This window comes from Heteronotia binoei, chromosome 18, assembly GCF_032191835.1.
Source record: "Heteronotia binoei isolate CCM8104 ecotype False Entrance Well chromosome 18, APGP_CSIRO_Hbin_v1, whole genome shotgun sequence".
Taxonomy (NCBI): Eukaryota; Metazoa; Chordata; class Lepidosauria; order Squamata; family Gekkonidae; genus Heteronotia; species Heteronotia binoei.
In genome coordinates, this window is record NC_083240.1 from 49,718,642 (window position 1) to 49,737,725 (window position 19,084).

General features: G+C 49.0%; 2 protein-coding genes across 2 annotated transcripts in view; one reads left to right on the forward strand and one right to left on the reverse strand.

Annotated features, from left to right (window-relative positions):
- Positions 1 to 19,084, forward strand: part of RAP1GAP2 (RAP1 GTPase activating protein 2) — a 382,570-nt gene that overhangs the window by 305,485 nt on the left and 58,001 nt on the right. The window contains exons 12-13 of the mRNA XM_060259483.1: positions 15,122 to 15,251; positions 17,467 to 17,622. Of these exons, the coding sequence (XP_060115466.1) occupies positions 15,122 to 15,251; positions 17,467 to 17,622 (286 nt within the window). The remainder of the gene's footprint in view (positions 1 to 15,121; positions 15,252 to 17,466; positions 17,623 to 19,084) is intronic.
- Positions 1,843 to 11,785, reverse strand: LOC132587290 (uncharacterized; the record flags this gene model as incomplete). Its single annotated transcript, XM_060259571.1, has 3 exons — positions 1,843 to 2,277; positions 10,898 to 11,418; positions 11,710 to 11,785. Coding segments are annotated over 3 exons (1,032 nt in total), but the record flags the coding sequence as incomplete, so codon positions are not given.

Sequence of the window (19,084 nt, forward strand, 5' to 3'; positions counted from 1 at the left end):
CCCAGGTGCTATCAGGAGGTCCATCAGTGGGGCCAGGACACTAGAAGCCCTCTCACTGTGCCCCCCCCCCCAAGCACCAAAAATACAGAGCATCACTGCCCCAGACAGAGAGTTCCAACAATATGCAGTGGCTAATAGCCACTGTTGGACCCCTCTGCTCCATATGCTTATCCAATCCCCTCTTGAAGCTGGCTGTGCTTGTAGAATGGAAATTAAAAAGGAGCTGAGTGGCATCACGCTCAAGCAGGCTCTGGATCCTAACCGAATACAATCAATGGCAAAAAAAAAGGATATGTGTCTGCATGCGTGTGCAACCACATATATAGGTGTGTAAGGTATGAAGCTAGCAAACAGTACAATGTAGCGAAGAATTACATCAGTCCAAGGTTGTTGCTTTCAGTGGCCTTACGTTGGAGTATCTGGACAGGATTGCATTCAAGTGGTGCCTTATTTCAGCAGGCTCTGGATCCTAGTAGAATTGAGTCTGTAGCAGAAAAGTACATGTGCTTGGGAGGGGCAACAGGGTGAGGGCTTCTGGTGTCCTGGCCCCACTGATAGATCTCCTGATGGGACCTGTGTTTTTTTTTTGCCACTGTGTCACAGAGTGTTGGACTGGATGGCCCATTGGCCTGATCCAACATGGCTTCTATTATGTTTTCTTATGTTTTTATGCGTGTGATGAGTATGTGTGCCTATATAATATATGTACACATATAGATATGTACCGTATTTGCCGGCGTATAAGATGACTTTTTTGCCCTGAAAATAGCCGCCCTGAGACACTTCGGTGAGAAGGGCGGGATATAAGTCCACTAAATAAATAAATGCCTCCAAGTGGGGGGGTCGTCTTATACGCCCAGTCGTCTTATACACCGGCAAATATGGTAAGTATTCATACTGTCCCATGGGTGTGTTGAACGCAGTTTTCTATTTGTCCCCCTCTTTGTTTCTGACGCGAAAATAAGCGTCCCTCAGGTCTAGTTTGGTAAACACAGACCCCTCCGACACTGTGCTTAACAAGTCTTTGGTCAGGGGAATGGGGTAGGCGTTAGACATGGAAATCCCGTTTATTCCGCGAAAGTCTGTGCAAAGTCTCAGACTCCCGTCCTTCTTCCGGAAGAGGACCGGGGCGGCATGGGGTGTAGTCGCTGGCCTAATGAACCCCTGTTTCAAATTTTTATCGATGAATTTCCGTAATTCGTCTTTTTCGGCCCACCCCATCGAATACAGTTTGGCTTTGGGTAGTTCTTGCCCGGGGATTAATTCAATTGCACAGTCTGTGTCTTGGTGGGGTGGCAGCTCGTTTGCCTCCTCCTTGCTAAACACCTTGCGGAGGTCTCGGTACTCCTTTGGGATGGAGCGGACCTCCTCCACTGACACGCACGTCTTTTCGTTCACCGGGGGTGGCGTTGGCCCCCATTTCCCCTGCCAGTGGTGGTGGGTGCACCGCCGGTCGGTAAAGTCTATCGTCTGCGCTTCCCACCCCCACCACCACATCAAAAGACGAGGAGGGGGCAATGATGAAGACCTCCACCTCCCAGTGTTCCTGGATCCCCACTGGTAGTCCCTGGATCTCTTCCGTGCAAGGCTTCCCCCTCATGGCTGTCCCGTCCATCTGCTCGAATTGGATTGGGTGGGGGAGTGGGACTTTAGCCAGTTCCAGGGCGTCCACTAGTCCCGGGGTGATGATTTCGCGGGTGCAGCCTGAGTCTACTAAGGCTCGGGCGTGCATGAACCGCTTCAGTTTCGGGTTTAATAAAGTCACTGGCACAAAGAGTAGGGCCCCCGTTATTCTCACCCGTAGTGGTGCCGTCAAATCCACGACCTGCCGTCCGGCACCTCTCAGTGCAGGTCGCTCCCGTTTTCCGCCGGCTCTGGCTCCCATGATTCTTCCCCCAAGTCCTTGGTTATTATAGAATCCTCGTCAAGCGCCATGGATGTGGCGATGCTGCCCCGGCTGGGTTCTTTGGGCTTGCTCCTGGTCTTTTTCTGGCCAACCGCAGTCGGTTTTGGGGTCAGGGTGGGTGCGCGGGGCTTCTCCGGGTAATTGGCCGCCAAGTGCCCAGGGTCGCCGCATTGGAAGCACCGGCGCCCAGGGGTCGCTTTGGGGGTCCCTCCCTGGGGCGCTGCCTTCTTAGGCTCAGATTTAGTTCCTGTCTTGGATTCCCGTCCCCCTCTTGCCCCTTGTTGCTGCTGCCGTTGCAGGGCCACATGCTTCAGGTTGGTCTCAACCTCACCGGCCAGTTGTATCCAGCCCACTAGGGCAGTGGGTCGAGCCTGTTGAAAGCATTGGTCGAGGATGCTTGCATTGAGTCCTCAATGGAAGGCTTCGTACTTCATTCTCTCGTTCCACCCTCAGACCTTGGAGCAGTGAGCGCAGAAGTCGGCGGCATATTCTCTCATTGTTCTCACCCCTTGCTGTAGCTCTCGTAGGGCGGTGAGGGCCCTGATCTCTTGCAATGGGTCGCCGTACTACTGCAGCATGGCTTGTAGGAACCCTGCTACGGTGGTCAGCTTGGGCCCCTGGGTTTCATACAGACTAACGAACCATCGCCTCACCGCCCCCTTCAGCTTCGACCCCAGGTAAACCACTTGGCTAAGTTCGGTCGGGAAGGTGTTCCCCCAGTGGGTCATGAAACTGTTGCACTGGATGGTGAAGTTCTCTACTTCCTCTGGATCGCCATCGAAGGTGATCTGCAGCTCCCGACCTCTGCCTCCCGCCCAGGGTACTAGGGGTTGTGGGCCAGCGGGCCCCATCGGCCATCCAGGGGGAAGGACCGGGCCTGCTATCTTCAAAGAGCTGTTGCTTTTGTTAGTACTATGCAGAGGAATTCACAGCGGGAATTAGTAACATCTCTAGAGCCATTTGATATGCAAGGCCTTTGTCTCATGGTTAGTAGCTAGTGCTCAAAATGGAGTTAGTCATGTCAAGAGGCAGGTTACAGGTTATATTCAGTATAGTATTACATTCAGCATAATATCATAGTAATATTCTCCAATGTCTGACAACTACCGACCTGTCAGCTTGACGTCTATTCCTGGAAAAGTTTTAGAACAAATCATCAAACAGTCGGCCCTGGAACATTTAGAAAGAATTGATGTGATTGCTAAGAACCAGCATGAGTTTCTCAAGAATAAGTCAAGTCAGACTAACCTGATCTCTTTTTTTGAGAAAGTGAGTACTTTGCTGGATCAGGGGAATGCTCTAGACCAGGGGTGGCCAACGGTAACTCTCCAGATGTTTTTTGCCTACAACTCCCATCAGCCCCAGCCATTGGCCATGCTGGCTGGAGCTAATGGGAGTTGTAGGCAAAAAACATCTGGAGAGCTACCGTTGGCCACCCCTACTCTAGTCATCATTTATCTTGATTTCAGTAAGCCTTTTGATAAGGTTCCACATACTATCCTTGTGCCAAGTTGGTAAAATGTGGTTTAGATCCTGTTACCGTTAGGTGGATCTGTAACTGGTTGTGAATGGTTCCTCATCCTCTTGGAGAGGAGTGACAAGTGGAGTGCCTCGAGGATCTGTCCTGGGACCTGTTTTGTTCAACATATTTATCTGTTATTTGGATGAAGGAATAGAGGAAATGCTTATTAAATTTTCAGATGATACTAAATTGAGAGGGATTGCAAATATAGTAGAAGACAGAAACAGGATACAGGATGACCTTGACAGACTGAAAAACTGGGCTATAATCAATAAAATGAATTTTAACAGGGATAAATGTAAAGTTCTGCATTTAGGTAGGAAAAATCCAATGCATGGCTATAGGATAGGGGTGACTTGTCTTAGCAGTAGTTAGGAAAGCTAACTAATATGCGAAAAGGATCTAGGGGTCTTAGTGGATCATACGCTGAACATGAGTCATCAGTATGATGCAGTGGCTAAAAAGGCAAATGCAATTTTGGGCTGTATCAACAGAAGTATAGTGTCCAGATCATGTGATGTGATGGTATCACTTTACTCTGCTCTGTAAGACCTCACCTGGAGTATTGTGTTCAGTTTTGGGCACCACATTTTAAGAAGGATATAGACAAGTTGGAACGGGTCCAGGAGAGGGTGATGAAGATGCTGAGGGGTCTGGAGACCAAGTCCTATGAGGAAAGGTTGAAGGAGCTGGGGATGTTTAGCCTGGAGAGGAGGCGGCGGAGAGGTGATATGATCACCATCTTCAAGTACTTGAATGGCTGTCATCTAGAGGAGGGTGTGGAATTGTTTTCTGTGGCCCTGGAAGGTAGGACCAGAACCAATGGGTTGAAATTAAATCAAAAGAGTTTCCATCTCAACATTAGGAAGAACTTCCTGACTGTTACAGCGATTCCTCAGTGGAACAGGCTTCCTCGGAAGGTGGTGGGCTCTCCTTCCTTGGAGGTTTTTAAACAGAGGCTAGATTGCCATCTGACAGCAATGAAGATCCTGTGAATTTTGGGGGAGGTGCTTGTGAGTTTCCTGCATTGTGCAGGGGGTTGGACTAGATGACCCTAGAGGTTCCTTCCAACTCTATGATTCTGTGATTCTATATCATAGAGTTCTGGATGGCATCTTTACTCGACATTTTACCATTGCTGAAGAAAGGGGTTTGGGTGGTGATGTTGGATCTCCAAGACACCCATTTTCACACACACACACAAGCCTTTATTGGCATATATAATATAGTAAATAAATCAATGAACAGGTATAGAGGTAACAAGGAGAAAAGGTATGTCGATCATATACATCTAAACATTAACCAATCGATCCTTAATTACCTGACTTAAAAATAAGGCTACCTTTTCAGTTATTTCGGTTGATGAATCATTCAGGAGACAACGCACCTTCACTGCGTCTGAATAACCTGTCAAGTTGAGCAAAATTGAATCTAAAATGTTAAGGTATATATAAAGAAGAATATGAGAAACTGAGTCAATCTGTTTTAAATTGCATACACAGAATCTTGCCGAATATGAAGTTTTATTCTATCTGCCATGGGCGACTAAAGATGAGATGGTATTGCATCTAGTAAGTGCAAATGCTCTGTGCAGTCGTGGTCCACTCGATACAAAATCCGAATAGCACAAACACACTCTATTATAATAAATAATTGACACTTTAAACGTGCAGTAGCATACAAATTCCATCAAAAAGTCCCAGTGCACAAAATATTCTATTCAGTTTAAATTCTTATATTTGTAGTCTTCAATGATTGTAGAAATAATTCAAGAAGAAGAAATAATTCATTATACGAGACCAGTTTCGGCCATGCCTTCCTCAGTCACGAATCTCACGCAATGAATTGTGTTTAACTCCTCCTAGTACAAGAAAAAAAACCCATACAATACATACACCATACAAAATCTGAGTAGCACAAATACACTCTATTGTAATAAATAACTGATACTTTAAATAATTGACACTGTTGCTCTGTGCAGTTGTGGGGCATGAAGGGCTGATAAGTAGGAAGGCAAATGACCAACAGTAGGAAAAATTCCAAAACTCAGAGGGGAGCAGGATTTGTTTGCAGCACTGATTAGTTTTGCATTTCAAAATCTAGAATTCTGCGTTTGATATGGTAATATGCATTTGTAAAAGGGAGCATATACAGAGAATCTATGGACAAGCCCATTGTGATTATTTTCTTCTCTATATAGGCAGACCATTTGGATGTGGGGGATTCAGACAACATTGGATGTAGATAACTCCCACAGTTGGCAGTGTAATGCAATTTGAGCCAGTGTTTAATTGAAATAAGTCATGTTTCTAACATATTAAGGCCTGTTTCTAAACAGAGGGCAGCATATGAAATGCAACAAGGCATGCCCATAATTTTCCTTACAAATTTGGATTGAACTCTTTCAATGCTGATCTCCAAGGCACTAATCCATGTTGAAATACTGTACAATAACTGTGGAATCACTTTAGCTTTGAAGACATTAAGAGCAGCTGGGACAAAATGGTGGCCTCTGCTAAAGAAGAATCATGAAATGGCTGATGCATTGATGGTAGCTAAATTAATTGTGGTTTTGTGGTGGCATGACCAAGACATCTTATAACTAAAATGGAGACCTAAATATTTGAAATGTTTAACCTGCTCTATCTCTTTTCCATCAAATATCCATTTTTGGATTTTACAAGACTTGGCAAATACTAATATCTTGGATTTCTCATAGTTCAGATGTAGGTTATTTTCAAGAAAGAAGCTGAAACATCTGTTCAACAGAACAAAGCAGTGGACAAGTTCACCTTTAAGACCAAGTAAGTTTTATTCAGAATGTAAGCTTTCGTATGCTTTAAGCAGACTTAATCAGACAAAACTGGAATGGCAAGCCATCTTTAAATATAGAGAAAGTGGGCAGTGAGTTGGTATGTAGAGTCATGGGAATGTTTTTAGCAGATTAAAAGCATCGCAAATTGTGGTCTGTGTTTGTTTGTTAACTGGGCTGTAACAACAGTGGAGGGTAATAAAAAGCAGACATGTCATAGGTGTGAAGTGCCATAAATCTGGGTGTCATTCTGGCTTTGTTAATTGTGGGTTTAAATGGAGGGCATTAGTATCTCAAGAGGTTATATCATCATTATAGTTTACCATTAGAAAAAAAGAATACATTAAAATATAGTGGAAGATGGGTTAGTATTTGTAATAAACAGCCAGTATCCCTATTTGAGTATGTCAGTACAAAAACTCAAAATATTCTGATACACTGCTTTAAAAGAGAAATACATTCTAGTTTGCCAAATGTTTTGTCTGATGAAGTCTGCTTAAAGCATACGAAAGCTTCCATTCTGAATAAAACTTAGTTGGTCTTAAAGGTGCAGCTTCTCTACTGCTTTGCTCTATTGCTTCAGACCAACACGGCTGCCCACTTGGATCTATTTGTTCAACAAACGTCTGAGCCCCACTCTTGTGCAGGGGAATAATACTGTATCGTCCACATATAGCAGATTGGGTACACACAAGGAGCCCAGTTTAGGGGAATGATAATCTTCTGCTAATACAGGGGCCAGATCGTTAAGAAATAGATTAAATAGAAAAGGAGCAAGTATGCATCCCTGTTTGACTCCTTTATTAAAGGAAATTTCAGATGTTAATTCCCCTGTGGTTGAAGATTTTTGACAAGTGGTAGAAGTGTGTAACATTATGATTAGTTTAAGAAGTCTCTTGTTGATACCTGATTGATATAGTTTAGTCCATAGTAACTTTCTGTCAATTGAATCAAATGCGCCTGTAAGATTCAGAAAAGCTGCACAGAGTTTGGAATTTCTAGATGAAATATATTTCTAAGCCAAGTGCGCTAAGGTGATAAAATGGTCTGCTGTAGATTTACCCTTGCAGAACCCAAGTTGTTCGGGGCCTAAAACTCTTTGTTGAGACATCCAAAAAGTTAGTTTAGTTAATAAAAGCTTGGCATATAATTTGCCTATGATGGAAAGGAGGCTAATTGGCCTGTAATTAGGGGGAATTGTATAGTCATCTTTCTTGAAAATGAGCACTATGATTGCATTCAGCCAGGCATCAGGAATAAGTCCTGTTTGATTGATCATAGTAAAAAGGGAAGCAAGAGGGACAGCCCACCATTCTGGGTCCAACTTTAAGAGTCCTGGGGGGATCAAATCAGGGTCAAGAGCTTTCCCAATCTTCAATTGATTAATTCATTCTATTACTTCATCAGGGGTCATGTGTGGCCACTCTGGTAGATCCTCATCAAGGAGACCACATAAATTGACAGTATGGTCTTGCTCCTTTTCTGCTGGAACAAAGCAGAAAAATATTGAAACCATGCATGAGATGAAATCACAGACATTGGAGAGAGCACTGCACATACAGACCCTGAGACTATAGCCCAGAACTTCTTAGAATTGTTTAGTACAGTGGCTTGGTATAGTTGTTCCTATTGATTATTGAAAAACTCTTCTTCCTTTTCATGCTCTCTAATAACTGTTTTTTAACCTGGGAATACTCTGAAAGAAGGACATGGTCATTAGAAGTTCAAAATTGGCTATAGATGTTCCGTAGATGGGATTTTAGTGCTCTGCAGGCTTCGGTATACCAAGAGTTGGCGCCCCTATTTCTCTTTTTTGTGAAATGATTGGATTTTGTACAGAGTGACTGGGAAAAATGGGAGATCAAAGTATTGTATGCTGAGATCTTTGGAGTAGGTTGTCACGGCTGGGGCCGGGTCAGGCAAAGTCCAGAGGCAGTCCGAGGTCTTTAGCCAGTAAGCAGGAGGGTCCGAGGCGCCAAATCCGAATCACTGTAGAAGTATCGCAGGTCTGAGGTCCAGAAGCCGAGGTCAGGGAGTCCAGAAGTCCAAAGCCAAAGTCAGGGAGTCAGGAACCAAAGTCAAGCCGGAGTGGATGCTAGAATGCCAGGGAGATGACTAGTTGCTTCCACAAAGCTTCCTCCCAAAGCCCACAGCTATATAGCCCTCTGCTGGCTGTTGCCCGTTTGGGCTAATTGCTGGCTCAGGGAGGCAGCCAGGATCCTGTTACCACTCAAGCATCCTTGCTCTTAGAAGGGCCAGAATCCTCTCAGAACTCAGGGCTCAGGGAGCGTCTTGCTTGTGAGCGTGCCGCCCTCCTCCGATCCCTGAGGTCCTGCCGGAGGCGGTCACGCACACGAGCCACCCGAGAGGGCGAGGCAGGGGGGCTGGGATCTTCTCCAGCAGGAGGCAGGGGCACTGGTGCAGGTGGCAGGGGCACAGTTTCCTCATCAGACTCAACTTCCTCTGAAGGGTCCCCAGCACCCATGACACTATCCCCCCCCCCAGGGCCCCCCTCCGTCGAGGGACCTGGAAGGTCGGGGTGGTCGTTGTGGAACTGGTGCACCAAGTCCGGGGCATGAAGATTGTCCTCGGGCTCCCAAGACCGGTCTTCTGGGCCGTATCCCTCCCAGTCCACCAGGTACTGGAGGCCTCCACGATGGTACCGGGAGTCCAGGATCTGGCGCACCTCATATTCTTCCTCGTCATCCACCAACACTGGTGGTGGCGGCGGTGGGGAAGGAGTCCGAGCTGGGTCAAAGGGTGCAGCCGGAACAAGGAGGGAGCGATGAAACACGGGGTGAATGCGGAGGTGGGGTGGCAACTGGAGCCTGAAGGCGACGGGGTTTATTTGTTCAACGACGGGGTAGGGTCCAATGAACCGTGCATCCAGCTTGTGAGACCGACCAGGCCGGCGCAGGTAGCGAGTTGAGAGCCACACCTGATCCCCCGGCTGCACTGGAGGGCCTTCTTGCCTCTTTCGGTCCGCAGCCCGTTTATATGCCTCCTTGGCTTGCTGTAGCTGCTCTCGGAGCAAGTCTTGGCTGGCACGGAGTTCTTGCAGGTAGGCATCGACGGCGGGGACATTCGTGGGTGGTAGGATCGCTGGGAAGAACCGAGGGTGGTACCCGTAGGTTGCAGCAAACGGGGTCATTTGGGTGGATGAATGGACCGCGTTGTTGTATGCAAACTCCGCTAGGGGCAATAGAGTGGTCCAGTCATCCTGCTGGTAACAGGTGTAACAGCGGAGATATTGCTCTAGCGTGGCATTGGTGCGCTCTGTCTGGCCATCTGTCTGTGGGTGGTAGGCCGAGGACAGGTGCACTCGAGTACCCAGGCTGGAATGGAGGGCTTGCCAGAACCGAGAGGAGAACTGAGGGCCCCGATCGGAGATCAGATGGGCTGGGAGTCCATGCAGACGAAAGATGTGTTGCAGGTAAAGCTGGGCCGTCTCCTGAGCTGTGGGGAGTTTCGGGCACGGAACAAAGTGGGCCATCTTGGTAAATAGGTCGACGACCACCCAGATACAAGTCTGACCCTTGGAGCGTGGGAGTTCCGTGATGAAGTCCATCGAGATGGTATCCCAGGGTCCTGAAGATGTGGGCAAGGGCTGCAGCAACCCTGAGGGTTTGGCTGGGATGTCTTTGGCCCGTCGGCAGACGTCACAGGAGCTGACATAGCGGGCAACATCAGCGCGAACTCGTGGCCACCAGAATTCCCTTGTCAGCAAGTGGGTGGTCTTATGCTGTCCAAAGTGCCCGGCGGGTAATGAGTCGTGGGTCAGGCGTAGCACTTCTGCCCGCAAGGGCCCGGGCGGCACATAGAGGCGTTCGCGGTGTAGCAAGAGGCCGCCTCGAGTCGTGAACTCCCCTGTTGGGTCATCTTGGAGAGCCTGGAGGTGTTGCTGGACCCAGGGATCATTGGCCTGGCTAGCCCGAATGTCCTCCACGAGTGCTGGTGAAGTGGAGGTGGCTGCAAATACTGAGGGCGGCAGGATTGGAGCAGCGGGCGCGGTCTCAGTTGAGGCAGGGGCGTATTCCGGTTTCCGGGAGAGCGCGTCTGCTTTCCGGTTCTGGGTATGGGGGATGTAGGAGATCCGGAAGTCGAAGCGAGAGAAGAATAGGGACCACCGGATCTGGCGCTGGTTGAGACGGCGGGTGGTCTGGAGGTGTTCCAAGTTCCGGTGATCGGTGAGCACTTGAACAGGGTGGCGAGCCCCTTCGAGGTAATGTCGCCAAACCTCAAACGCCGCCTTGATCGCGAGCAACTCCCTCTCCCAGATGGTATAGTTCCTCTCTGCAGCAGTGAGCTGCCGCGAGTAATAGGCGCAGGGCTGTAGTGGCTGGGACGGCTCCTCGCGCTGGGACAGCACTGCTCCCAGGGCCACGTTGGAGGCGTCAGCTTCCACCGTAAAGGGAAGCTGGGGATCGGGGTATCTCAGGAGTGGCCCGGTGGCAAAGCGAGTCTTCAGGGTGGAGAAGGCGTTATCGGCCTCTGGGGACCAGTGGAAGGGTTCTTTGGGGCGGAGTAGTTGAGTCAGGGGTGTGGTCAGGGATGCGTAGGCCGGGATGAATTGCCGATAGTAGTTGGCAAAACCGAGGAACCGCTGCAGGTCTTTGCGATTCTGAGGAGCCTGCCAGGTCAGGACCGCTTCTACTTTTTTCGGGTCCATGAGGATCCCCTGCGGTGACACGATGTGCCCAAGGAACTCGACGGAGCGCAGGTCGAAGTCGCACTTCTCCAGCTTGGCGTAGAGACCATGGGCTCGTAGGCGCTGCAGGACCTGGCGGACGTGCTCGGCGTGCTGGGCAGGATTGCGGGAGTAAATTAGGTTGTCATCCAGGTATATGATCGCGAAGCGGTCGAGCAGGTCCCGGAATATGTCATTCATGAACCTCTGGAAGACAGCGGGGGCATTGGTCAGTCCGAAGGGCATTACCAGGTGCTCGTACTGCCCGTATCGGGTCCCAAACGCGGTCTTCCATTCGTCTCTGGGCCGTATGCGCACCAAATTGTACGCTCCACGGAGGTCCAGCTTGGTGTAGATTTGGGCCCCCTTCAGGCGATCCAAGAGTTCAGGGATCAGTGGTAGAGGGTACCGGTCGCGGATGGTGATCTTGTTCAGGGCCCGGTAGTCATTGCACAGCCGGAGCTCCCCACTTTTCTTCTTCACGAAGAGCACTGGAGCAGATAGGGGAGAGGTTGAGGGTCGGATGAATCCGCGTTTCAGGTTCTTGTCCAGGAAGTCTCGCAGAGCTGCCAACTCCGGCTCCGACATTGGGTACAGACGCCCCACCGGGAGTGGTGCCCCAGGTACCAAATCAATGGCACAGTCGTAGGGCCGGTGAGGGGGAAGCTGATCAGCTCCTGTCTCTTCGAAGACATCAGCAAAGTCCACATACTTCTGAGGGAGCTGAGGACCACCACTCGGGATGCCAGCTGCTAGAGTGGTGGGAGGAGTCAGATGGGGGCATGGGTCTCGGAAGCGTAGTTCCTGCTGGGCCCAGTCCACGATGGGGTTGTGCAGCTTCAGCCAGGAAAGGCCTAGAATCAGCGGGAAGCGAGGCATGCGGGCGACATCAAACCGCAGCTGTTCTTGGTGCTGCTGGACGTGGAAGGTGATGGGACAGGTCTCCTGGGTGACGGGGCCAGAACGGAGGAGGCGCCCGTCAATAGCCTCCACCAGCGACGGAATCCCTTTTGTCTGCACAGGGATCTGGTGCTGCTTCACAAAGGCGGCATCTATAAAACAGTGGGCCGCTCCCGAGTCCAGCATGGCATACACGAACAGCCAGCGTTCGTCAGGCAGACGGAGTTTGACTGGTAGCAGGAATGGCCCTGGGGTATCAGCCCGCTGTTCGGAGGACCCAGCTAGTCGCCCCAGGCTGGGGGGTCCACTTACGCCTGGGGCTGCCCTTTTGGCGGCGGTGGCAGCGAAGGCCCAGGTATCCGATGCTTAGCAGGGCAGCCAGAGGCATAGTGGCCTGCCGTGCCACAGTAGAGGCACAGATTCTGCGTGCGGCGTCTGGTCTTTTCCTCTGGGGTCAGGCGGGGTCGAGCAGCTCCAAGCTGCATAGGCTCATCCTTGGTACTGGTACTAGCTGGGGACGGGCGAGGAGCCAGGTAGCACGGCGCAGGGAGCTGGCGCCCTCTGGTCTTGGCTTGGCGGCGACTTTCCAGGCGGCCATCGATGCGGAGGCAGAGGGTGATAAGTTCTTGGAGCGTGGGTGGCTGCTCCACCCTGGCCAGTTCATCCAGGACCTCCTCTGCCAACCCCTCAGTAAACTGGTCCATCTGGGCAGCCTCATTCCACGCCAAGTCCTGGGTCAGGAGCTTGAATTCAGTGGCATATTGAGCCACCGAGGAGTTGCCTTGTTTCAGTGCCCTGATCTTCCGGTTGGCTGTGGCTGCTTGGACTGGGTTTGAGAAAGCAGCAGACAGGTGGGCCTCAAACCCCTGGTAATCAGTCAGTAGGGGAGAGGACGCGACCAGTAAGGGTGTGGCCCATTTGGCCGCCTGCCCCTTTAACAGACTGATGACGAAACACACCTTGGTTTTGTCATTGAGGAAGTCCCGTGCTCTCAGTTCAAAGTACAGCCGACACTGTGCTAGGAAGGCAGGAAATTCTTCCACGGCACCCCCAAATCTGTCAGGTGGGGGAACTGGGCACTTGGCTGGAGCACTGGCCGCAGGTTGTTGCTGCAAGTGCACTACTGCCTGTGTTAGCTGCTGTACCTGGGCTTGGAGCGCAGCCAGTAGTTCTGTGGTTTCACTTGCTTCAGCATCCATCCTGTGGAGTGGGTGTTTGTGGGTGGAAGCAATCTGTCACGGCTGGGGCCGGGTCAGGCAAAGTCCAGAGGCAGTCCGAGGTCTTTAGCCAGTAAGCAGGAGGGTCCGAGGCGCCAAATCCGAATCACTGTAGAAGTATCGCAGGTCTGAGGTCCAGAAGCCGAGGTCAGGGAGTCCAGAAGTCCAAAGCCAAAGTCAGGGAGTCAGGAACCAAAGTCAAGCCGGAGTGGATGCTAGAATGTCAGGGAGATGACTAGTTGCTTCCACAAAGCTTCCTCCCAAAGCCCACAGCTATATAGCCCTCTGCTGGCTGTTGCCCGTTTGGGCTAATTGCTGGCTCAGGGAGGCAGCCAGGATCCTGTTACCACTCAAGCATCCTTGCTCTTAGAAGGGCCAGAATCCTCTCAGAACTCAGGGCTCAGGGAGCGTCTTGCTTGTGAGCGTGCCGCCCTCCTCCGATCCCTGAGGTCCTGCCGGAGGCGGTCACGCACACGAGCCACCCGAGAGGGCGAGGCAGGGGGGCTGGGATCTTCTCCAGCAGGAGGCAGGGGCACTGGTGCAGGTGGCAGGGGCACAGTTTCCTCATCAGACTCAACTTCCTCTGAAGGGTCCCCAGCACCCATGACATAGGTTCCATATTATCAATTAGAGAGGCTCTGAGATCAAGAGAAGATCCTTGGTTAGGGAGTCAAGATATTGTCTGGGAAGAATGGTCATTCCATATAATGTGATTTGTGGACACCCAACGCTAGAAGAGAAATCGAAGCAGGAGTAACCAAGTCGACTCTCCACGTCGGGACTCCTTTGTTGGAATTGTATTGTTTGAGAATTGTATATTTAAGTTTCCTGTGGACTGTATTCAATGAATATACATAGTTATTTGGTCACTATTGTCAGGCTCTGTTCATTTATGATACTAATAAATGCTGTTACTAATCATATTCAATGCTGCATAGAAATGCCTACTAACATAGAAGCTGGGGTAGCAAGGAGGGAGGGGGGAAGAGTAGAAAACAGCTTCCCAGGAATATCAAAGGTTGCCAAGGTCTCTTTGAAGTAGACAGTATGTGCCAGATTCTCACCTCTTCTCCGGAGGCCCCAAGGACGTTGCCTCCGGGAAATGTAACCACCAACTGAAGAGATAAGGGGGGGGGAGCATTGGGAAAAGTCTCACATGCAAAGCAACCTTTTGTTTTGGGAATTAGGGGGGTAGAAACAATTGCTTTGAGGTAGAAGGTTAAATGCCAATAGTCCGAGCTGATCTCCATCAGTTCCAATACTTGCCATGCTGAAGTAACTCTGAAGTATCCAATAAATGCAACTTTGTTTCAAAATACCAAGTCTGCTTACTTGTGAGCTTCAATGAACCTACGCCTGACAACTATAACCATTTTGGTTGTTTTGTCTGTATCCTTAAAGTGACCTCTCTCTGTGCACTGGTTGTTCCAGGTAGGCCTGAACTTGCTACTCTCCCATGGGTGTGATGCACAGAGACCACAAAGAAGATAGGTTGCTTCCACAGGTAATCTTCGAGTTGTCATTTGTGCATTCACACCACCACCCAGCCTTCCCCACTGCTGTCAGCCTCTATTATTTCCCTTGGAGCTATACAGCAGTCAGATGGAAATGGTGGGATGTTTGCTCCCTGCCCTGTGAGCATGTGCGGTGGAGTTCCTGCACATGTCACAGGAAAGGGCATGAAAATCCTCACTAAGCTTTTTAGAGGTCCCAGGTCAGAATCAGAGCTGGAACCTTGTTTCTCATGCGTGTGAATGCACAGATGACCACCCAGAATCACCAGTTACAGGTAAGCAGCCTGTTTTTCCAGCTGTTGTACCCTGTATTTCTGTCCACATGCCCTGGGTACCAAGATGGCAACACCAACCCAGTATCAATGGGAGAGTCTGAGATAAAAAGGATTCAAAGTAAGTCATGAATTAAATGTGGGTTTGGTTTGTCTCTCCTAAATTGTCAATTTCAATTTCAGACTGTCTTCCTCTACCAGGTTCTATTAAATTGTATAGAATTGTACAAACCATCTTTGTTAGAAATGTTATTACTGATCTGAGATTCATGTTGTCCTTAACCATTTTAGCTTCCGTGGAGGTCTCGATGTCAGTCATGGTCAAACAGGCACGGAGTCTGTGTACACAGTGTTCAGAGAGAGAGAGATCATGTTTCATGTCTCAACCAAGCTTCCGTTCACCGAGGGAGACGCACAGCAGGTACTGTAGTGCTGCCCTTGCTTTGTGTTACAGCAGAGCCACTGAAGAGTTTGCATTTATTAAACGTGTCAGTGGCAGGTGCAAATTGCTTTCCTCCAGGGTCCCTGTCAGCTGCAACTGAATGGCTTGCCTGTGGAACTCAGTCTGTGCTTAAAACTACTTGTGGAGACAAAGGAGATTTGCCTAAACGAGTATGTTTTGCATTGAGACATCTCATTTGGAAGAATCTTTTTTGTTCTCAGAATGAGAACTTGCTTTGGGCAAGGAGAAGGAGGATTCTTTCTTGCATTGGCACTGATTGGCTGTTCCAGCCTTGGGAGCAAACTTGTAACTAACCAGAGCTGTGCTCACCTGGGGTAAGAAATTGCCTCTTAGTGACAATGATGGATATGGGAACAAGCCAAATAAGCCGCTTATCCTCTCATTCTGTGCAGTCCAAGTGGCCAGTTAAGTTCTGGCTGCCAAGTTTTGTTCATGGTGCTTGTAGAAGTGAGGCACGTGGGGGCTAGAGACAGGATCTTTTCAGTGGTGGCATGTCACCTTTGGAATCTCTCCCCCACACACCCACCTTGAGGCTCACCTGGGGCCTGCTTTAACATACCAGGCCTTTCTACCCACCCTGTTAATAAAATGATTTAATTTTTAAAAAGCCAACTTGTGATTTGTTTTCTAGCCTGAGAATTCTTTTAAGGCTGCTCTGTGGTTGTTTTACACTGAATGTTGATCATTTAGGCCACTATTTCCTTGGGGTTGTTTTTGGCTGCATTTTAAGCCTGTTTAAGCCAGTCTCTGGAGAGGCAGCATATAAATTCCCTACAAAAATAAACAAATCTCATTCCCCGGTGTGGCACTCTCTTGTCACCACCCTGGGCATGCTGGCAGCCACAGAAGTCAATCCACGTGTGGTCATGGGCAGCCAAGATGAATGACTGTTAGTGGCCAACCTGGCAAGGTCAACTCCAATTTTGGGGGCTTTCAGCAAAAGGTACAAGGCAGGGAAGTGGATGGCATCTCTGCTAGGTGCCAACTATTCTTGATCACCAGCTAGAGGAAGAGCTGCCATTGGCTGCTTCCTGGCTCCTGCACTGCTGTGAAATCCTGGAACACAAATATTCATTCCTCCCAGAATTTCAGCCTCAATTTAACCCAAAGAGCTAATTTCCACACAGGTATATCTGAATGCCCAGCTCAGTGGCCCACGGAAGCCAATGCTGCAAAGGAGGAGATGCTGCCTCAATATCTGGTGGTGACCTGGGCATCAAGGCAGGAGTGGTGGGGAAGCCTCATTTCCATGTGGGGGAGGGGGGCAATGAGAGAGAAAGGGCAACCTGTGGTTGCTGGCTGCTGCTTTGGGCCCAGAGTGACGGGGCTTTGGCAGCCCCTGGAGTCTCTGCTGCTGGAAGATGGGGCAAGCAGATCCTTGCTCTGTGACTGCCAGCAATAGTGGAGCTGGTGGGGACTAGCATAGCCCAGCAAGGACTGAGGAGCCAAGCTATGAAGGAGTCTCATTCATTCTGGTCGACTTCTCAGGGACACGCCTTTCATAAGTGTAGACCAGGGTTCTGCAGCTTTTGACAGATATCAAGAAAGTGCCAGCATGAGAAAGGATTTTTGCATTCCCAAGACTGTAGAATTTGACGTTACTGATAACTGACATGTTGATTAATAATTCATGAAGTCTGGTAGGTGGGAGTCCTTTCTTTGGAAGTGGCACACACAAGAAGTCACAGACTCAGGATCATTTGGCACAATTGTTTTAATGCACTGGCATAAACCTGAACATGGCTTGAACTTCAGATGGCAGGGCAGCTGCTCCCCTCAAACAGTTCCCTTTTGATAAAGCGGCTCTAAGAAGCATCTCTAGTCTACAGAAATCTTTACCCGCTTTACCTTTCATGTCCAGATTATTCTGTCATCCTCCCTTCCCCTCCAATCCACTTTGACTTAAAATGTTTTCTTTTTAAAGTGGCCATTGAGTTCCCATGGTGGCTCTAGACTAGAAATGGATTGCAGACCAATCCATGTGGCATTCCTGAATCACGTCCTCCCATCATTTCCATTTCATTCTTTTCCAAGTGACTTTTATCCATTCATTCTTGTAAACATTTTAGTGACACACTCATTCTTTCATATAAATATGTCATTCATACTTGTCAGTGTTTCAGACTAACTGGCATTCATTCTTGAGGACTTTTTTCCTCTGTCACCTTTTCAGCTCCAGCGGAAAAGACATATCGGCAATGATATTGTAGCAATTATATTCCAAGAAGAAAGCACTCCCTTTGTTCCAGACATGATTGCGTCCAATTTTCTACATGCCTATATTGTTGTCCAGGTGGAAAATTCTGAAACAGACAATACATCCTACAAAGTAAGGAACAGGAGAGAGTGTGTGTGTGTGCACGTGCACATGGTGCTCGAGCTGACAAGCAACTGCTTTGAGACTAAGAAAAATGTCCCTGTTTGGCCAGAGATGAAGAGTTCCAAGAAGCCTCGCCTCATTCTCTGAGAGGCAGCTGTTGGGGGCTTTGTGGGCTATTAGCTTCTCTGTGAGATGGCAGCAAACTTCATTAAGTGCCCAAGTGAGTCCTCTCTCATATCTGCCCTTGATGCCCAAGTGGCACCAGGCAAAACCAAAGGTTGGACAGCAGATGCCTCATGGGCTTTTCCAGTTTTCACCCCTATAAAATTTGCAGTAAATAATGTATCCTGTGTATTTGAGTGTGTTATCTGTAGCTGTGTTTGCCTGACAGGTTGAAATACATCTGTATGCCAAGCCCCTGTCCTATGGCTTAGAGCACTCATTAATCCAGAACCATTTCAACTTACCGGGCAAACACAGCCACAGATAACACACTCAGATACATAATTTCTAAAATCAGAGGCATGGGGGTGGGTGGGGCAAAGCTGTCTCTAAGTGTGTTCAAACTACTTTGCAATTTTGTGTGTGTGAGTCAAGAGTGCCTCATGCCATGAAATGAGGAGGAGAAGAATTATGTCTATATGTAACCTTTTGGGTCCTGCTTGGCTTATCTTTATGTTCTTGCACACTGTTGTGTCTGCAACACATCAAGTATTCATTTCAACCCTGGGAATGGAGCACAGGTTGCCTCCAAGGCCATCCAGTATTAACTGGATCCCAGAGGCTTTTACAGTTTTGTTTTGCCCCGTGGTGCAGAGTGTTAAAGCTGCAGCACTGCAGTCCTAAGCTCTGCTCGCGACCTGAGTTCAATCCCCGACAGAAGCTGGGTTTTCAGGTAGCCAGCTCAAGGTTGACTCAGCCTTCCATCCTTCCCAGGTTGGTAAAATGAGTACCCAGCTTGCTGGGGGGGGGGAAAGTATAGATGACTGGGGAAGGCAATGGCAAACCACCCCAGAAAAAGTCTGCTGTGAAAATGTTGTGAAAGCAACGTCACCCCAGAGTCGGAAATGACTGGTGCTTGCACAGGGGATCTTTCCTTTTCCCCTCTTCATGCTTAGGGGAACTTGGAATGTTAGTGGAGGGTTGCTATTGGTAGATATTCACGCTTAGCTTTTGAAATGTATAATGGACAGACCCGAGGTATATCTATGGGGGTTGGGTGTCACATGCATTAGTTTCAGCAAGAACTGCAGTTGTCTAGCTTATTCAATAAACTACCCTAAGAACATAAGAGAAGCCATGTTGGATCAGGCCAATGGCCCATCCAGTCCAACACTCTATGTCACACAGTGGCACAAAAACCCAAGTGCCAACTAGAGGTCCACAATGGGACTAGAAGCCATTCCACTGTGCCCCTCCCAAGCACCAGAATACAGAGCATCACTGCCCCAGACAGAGAATTCCAACGATA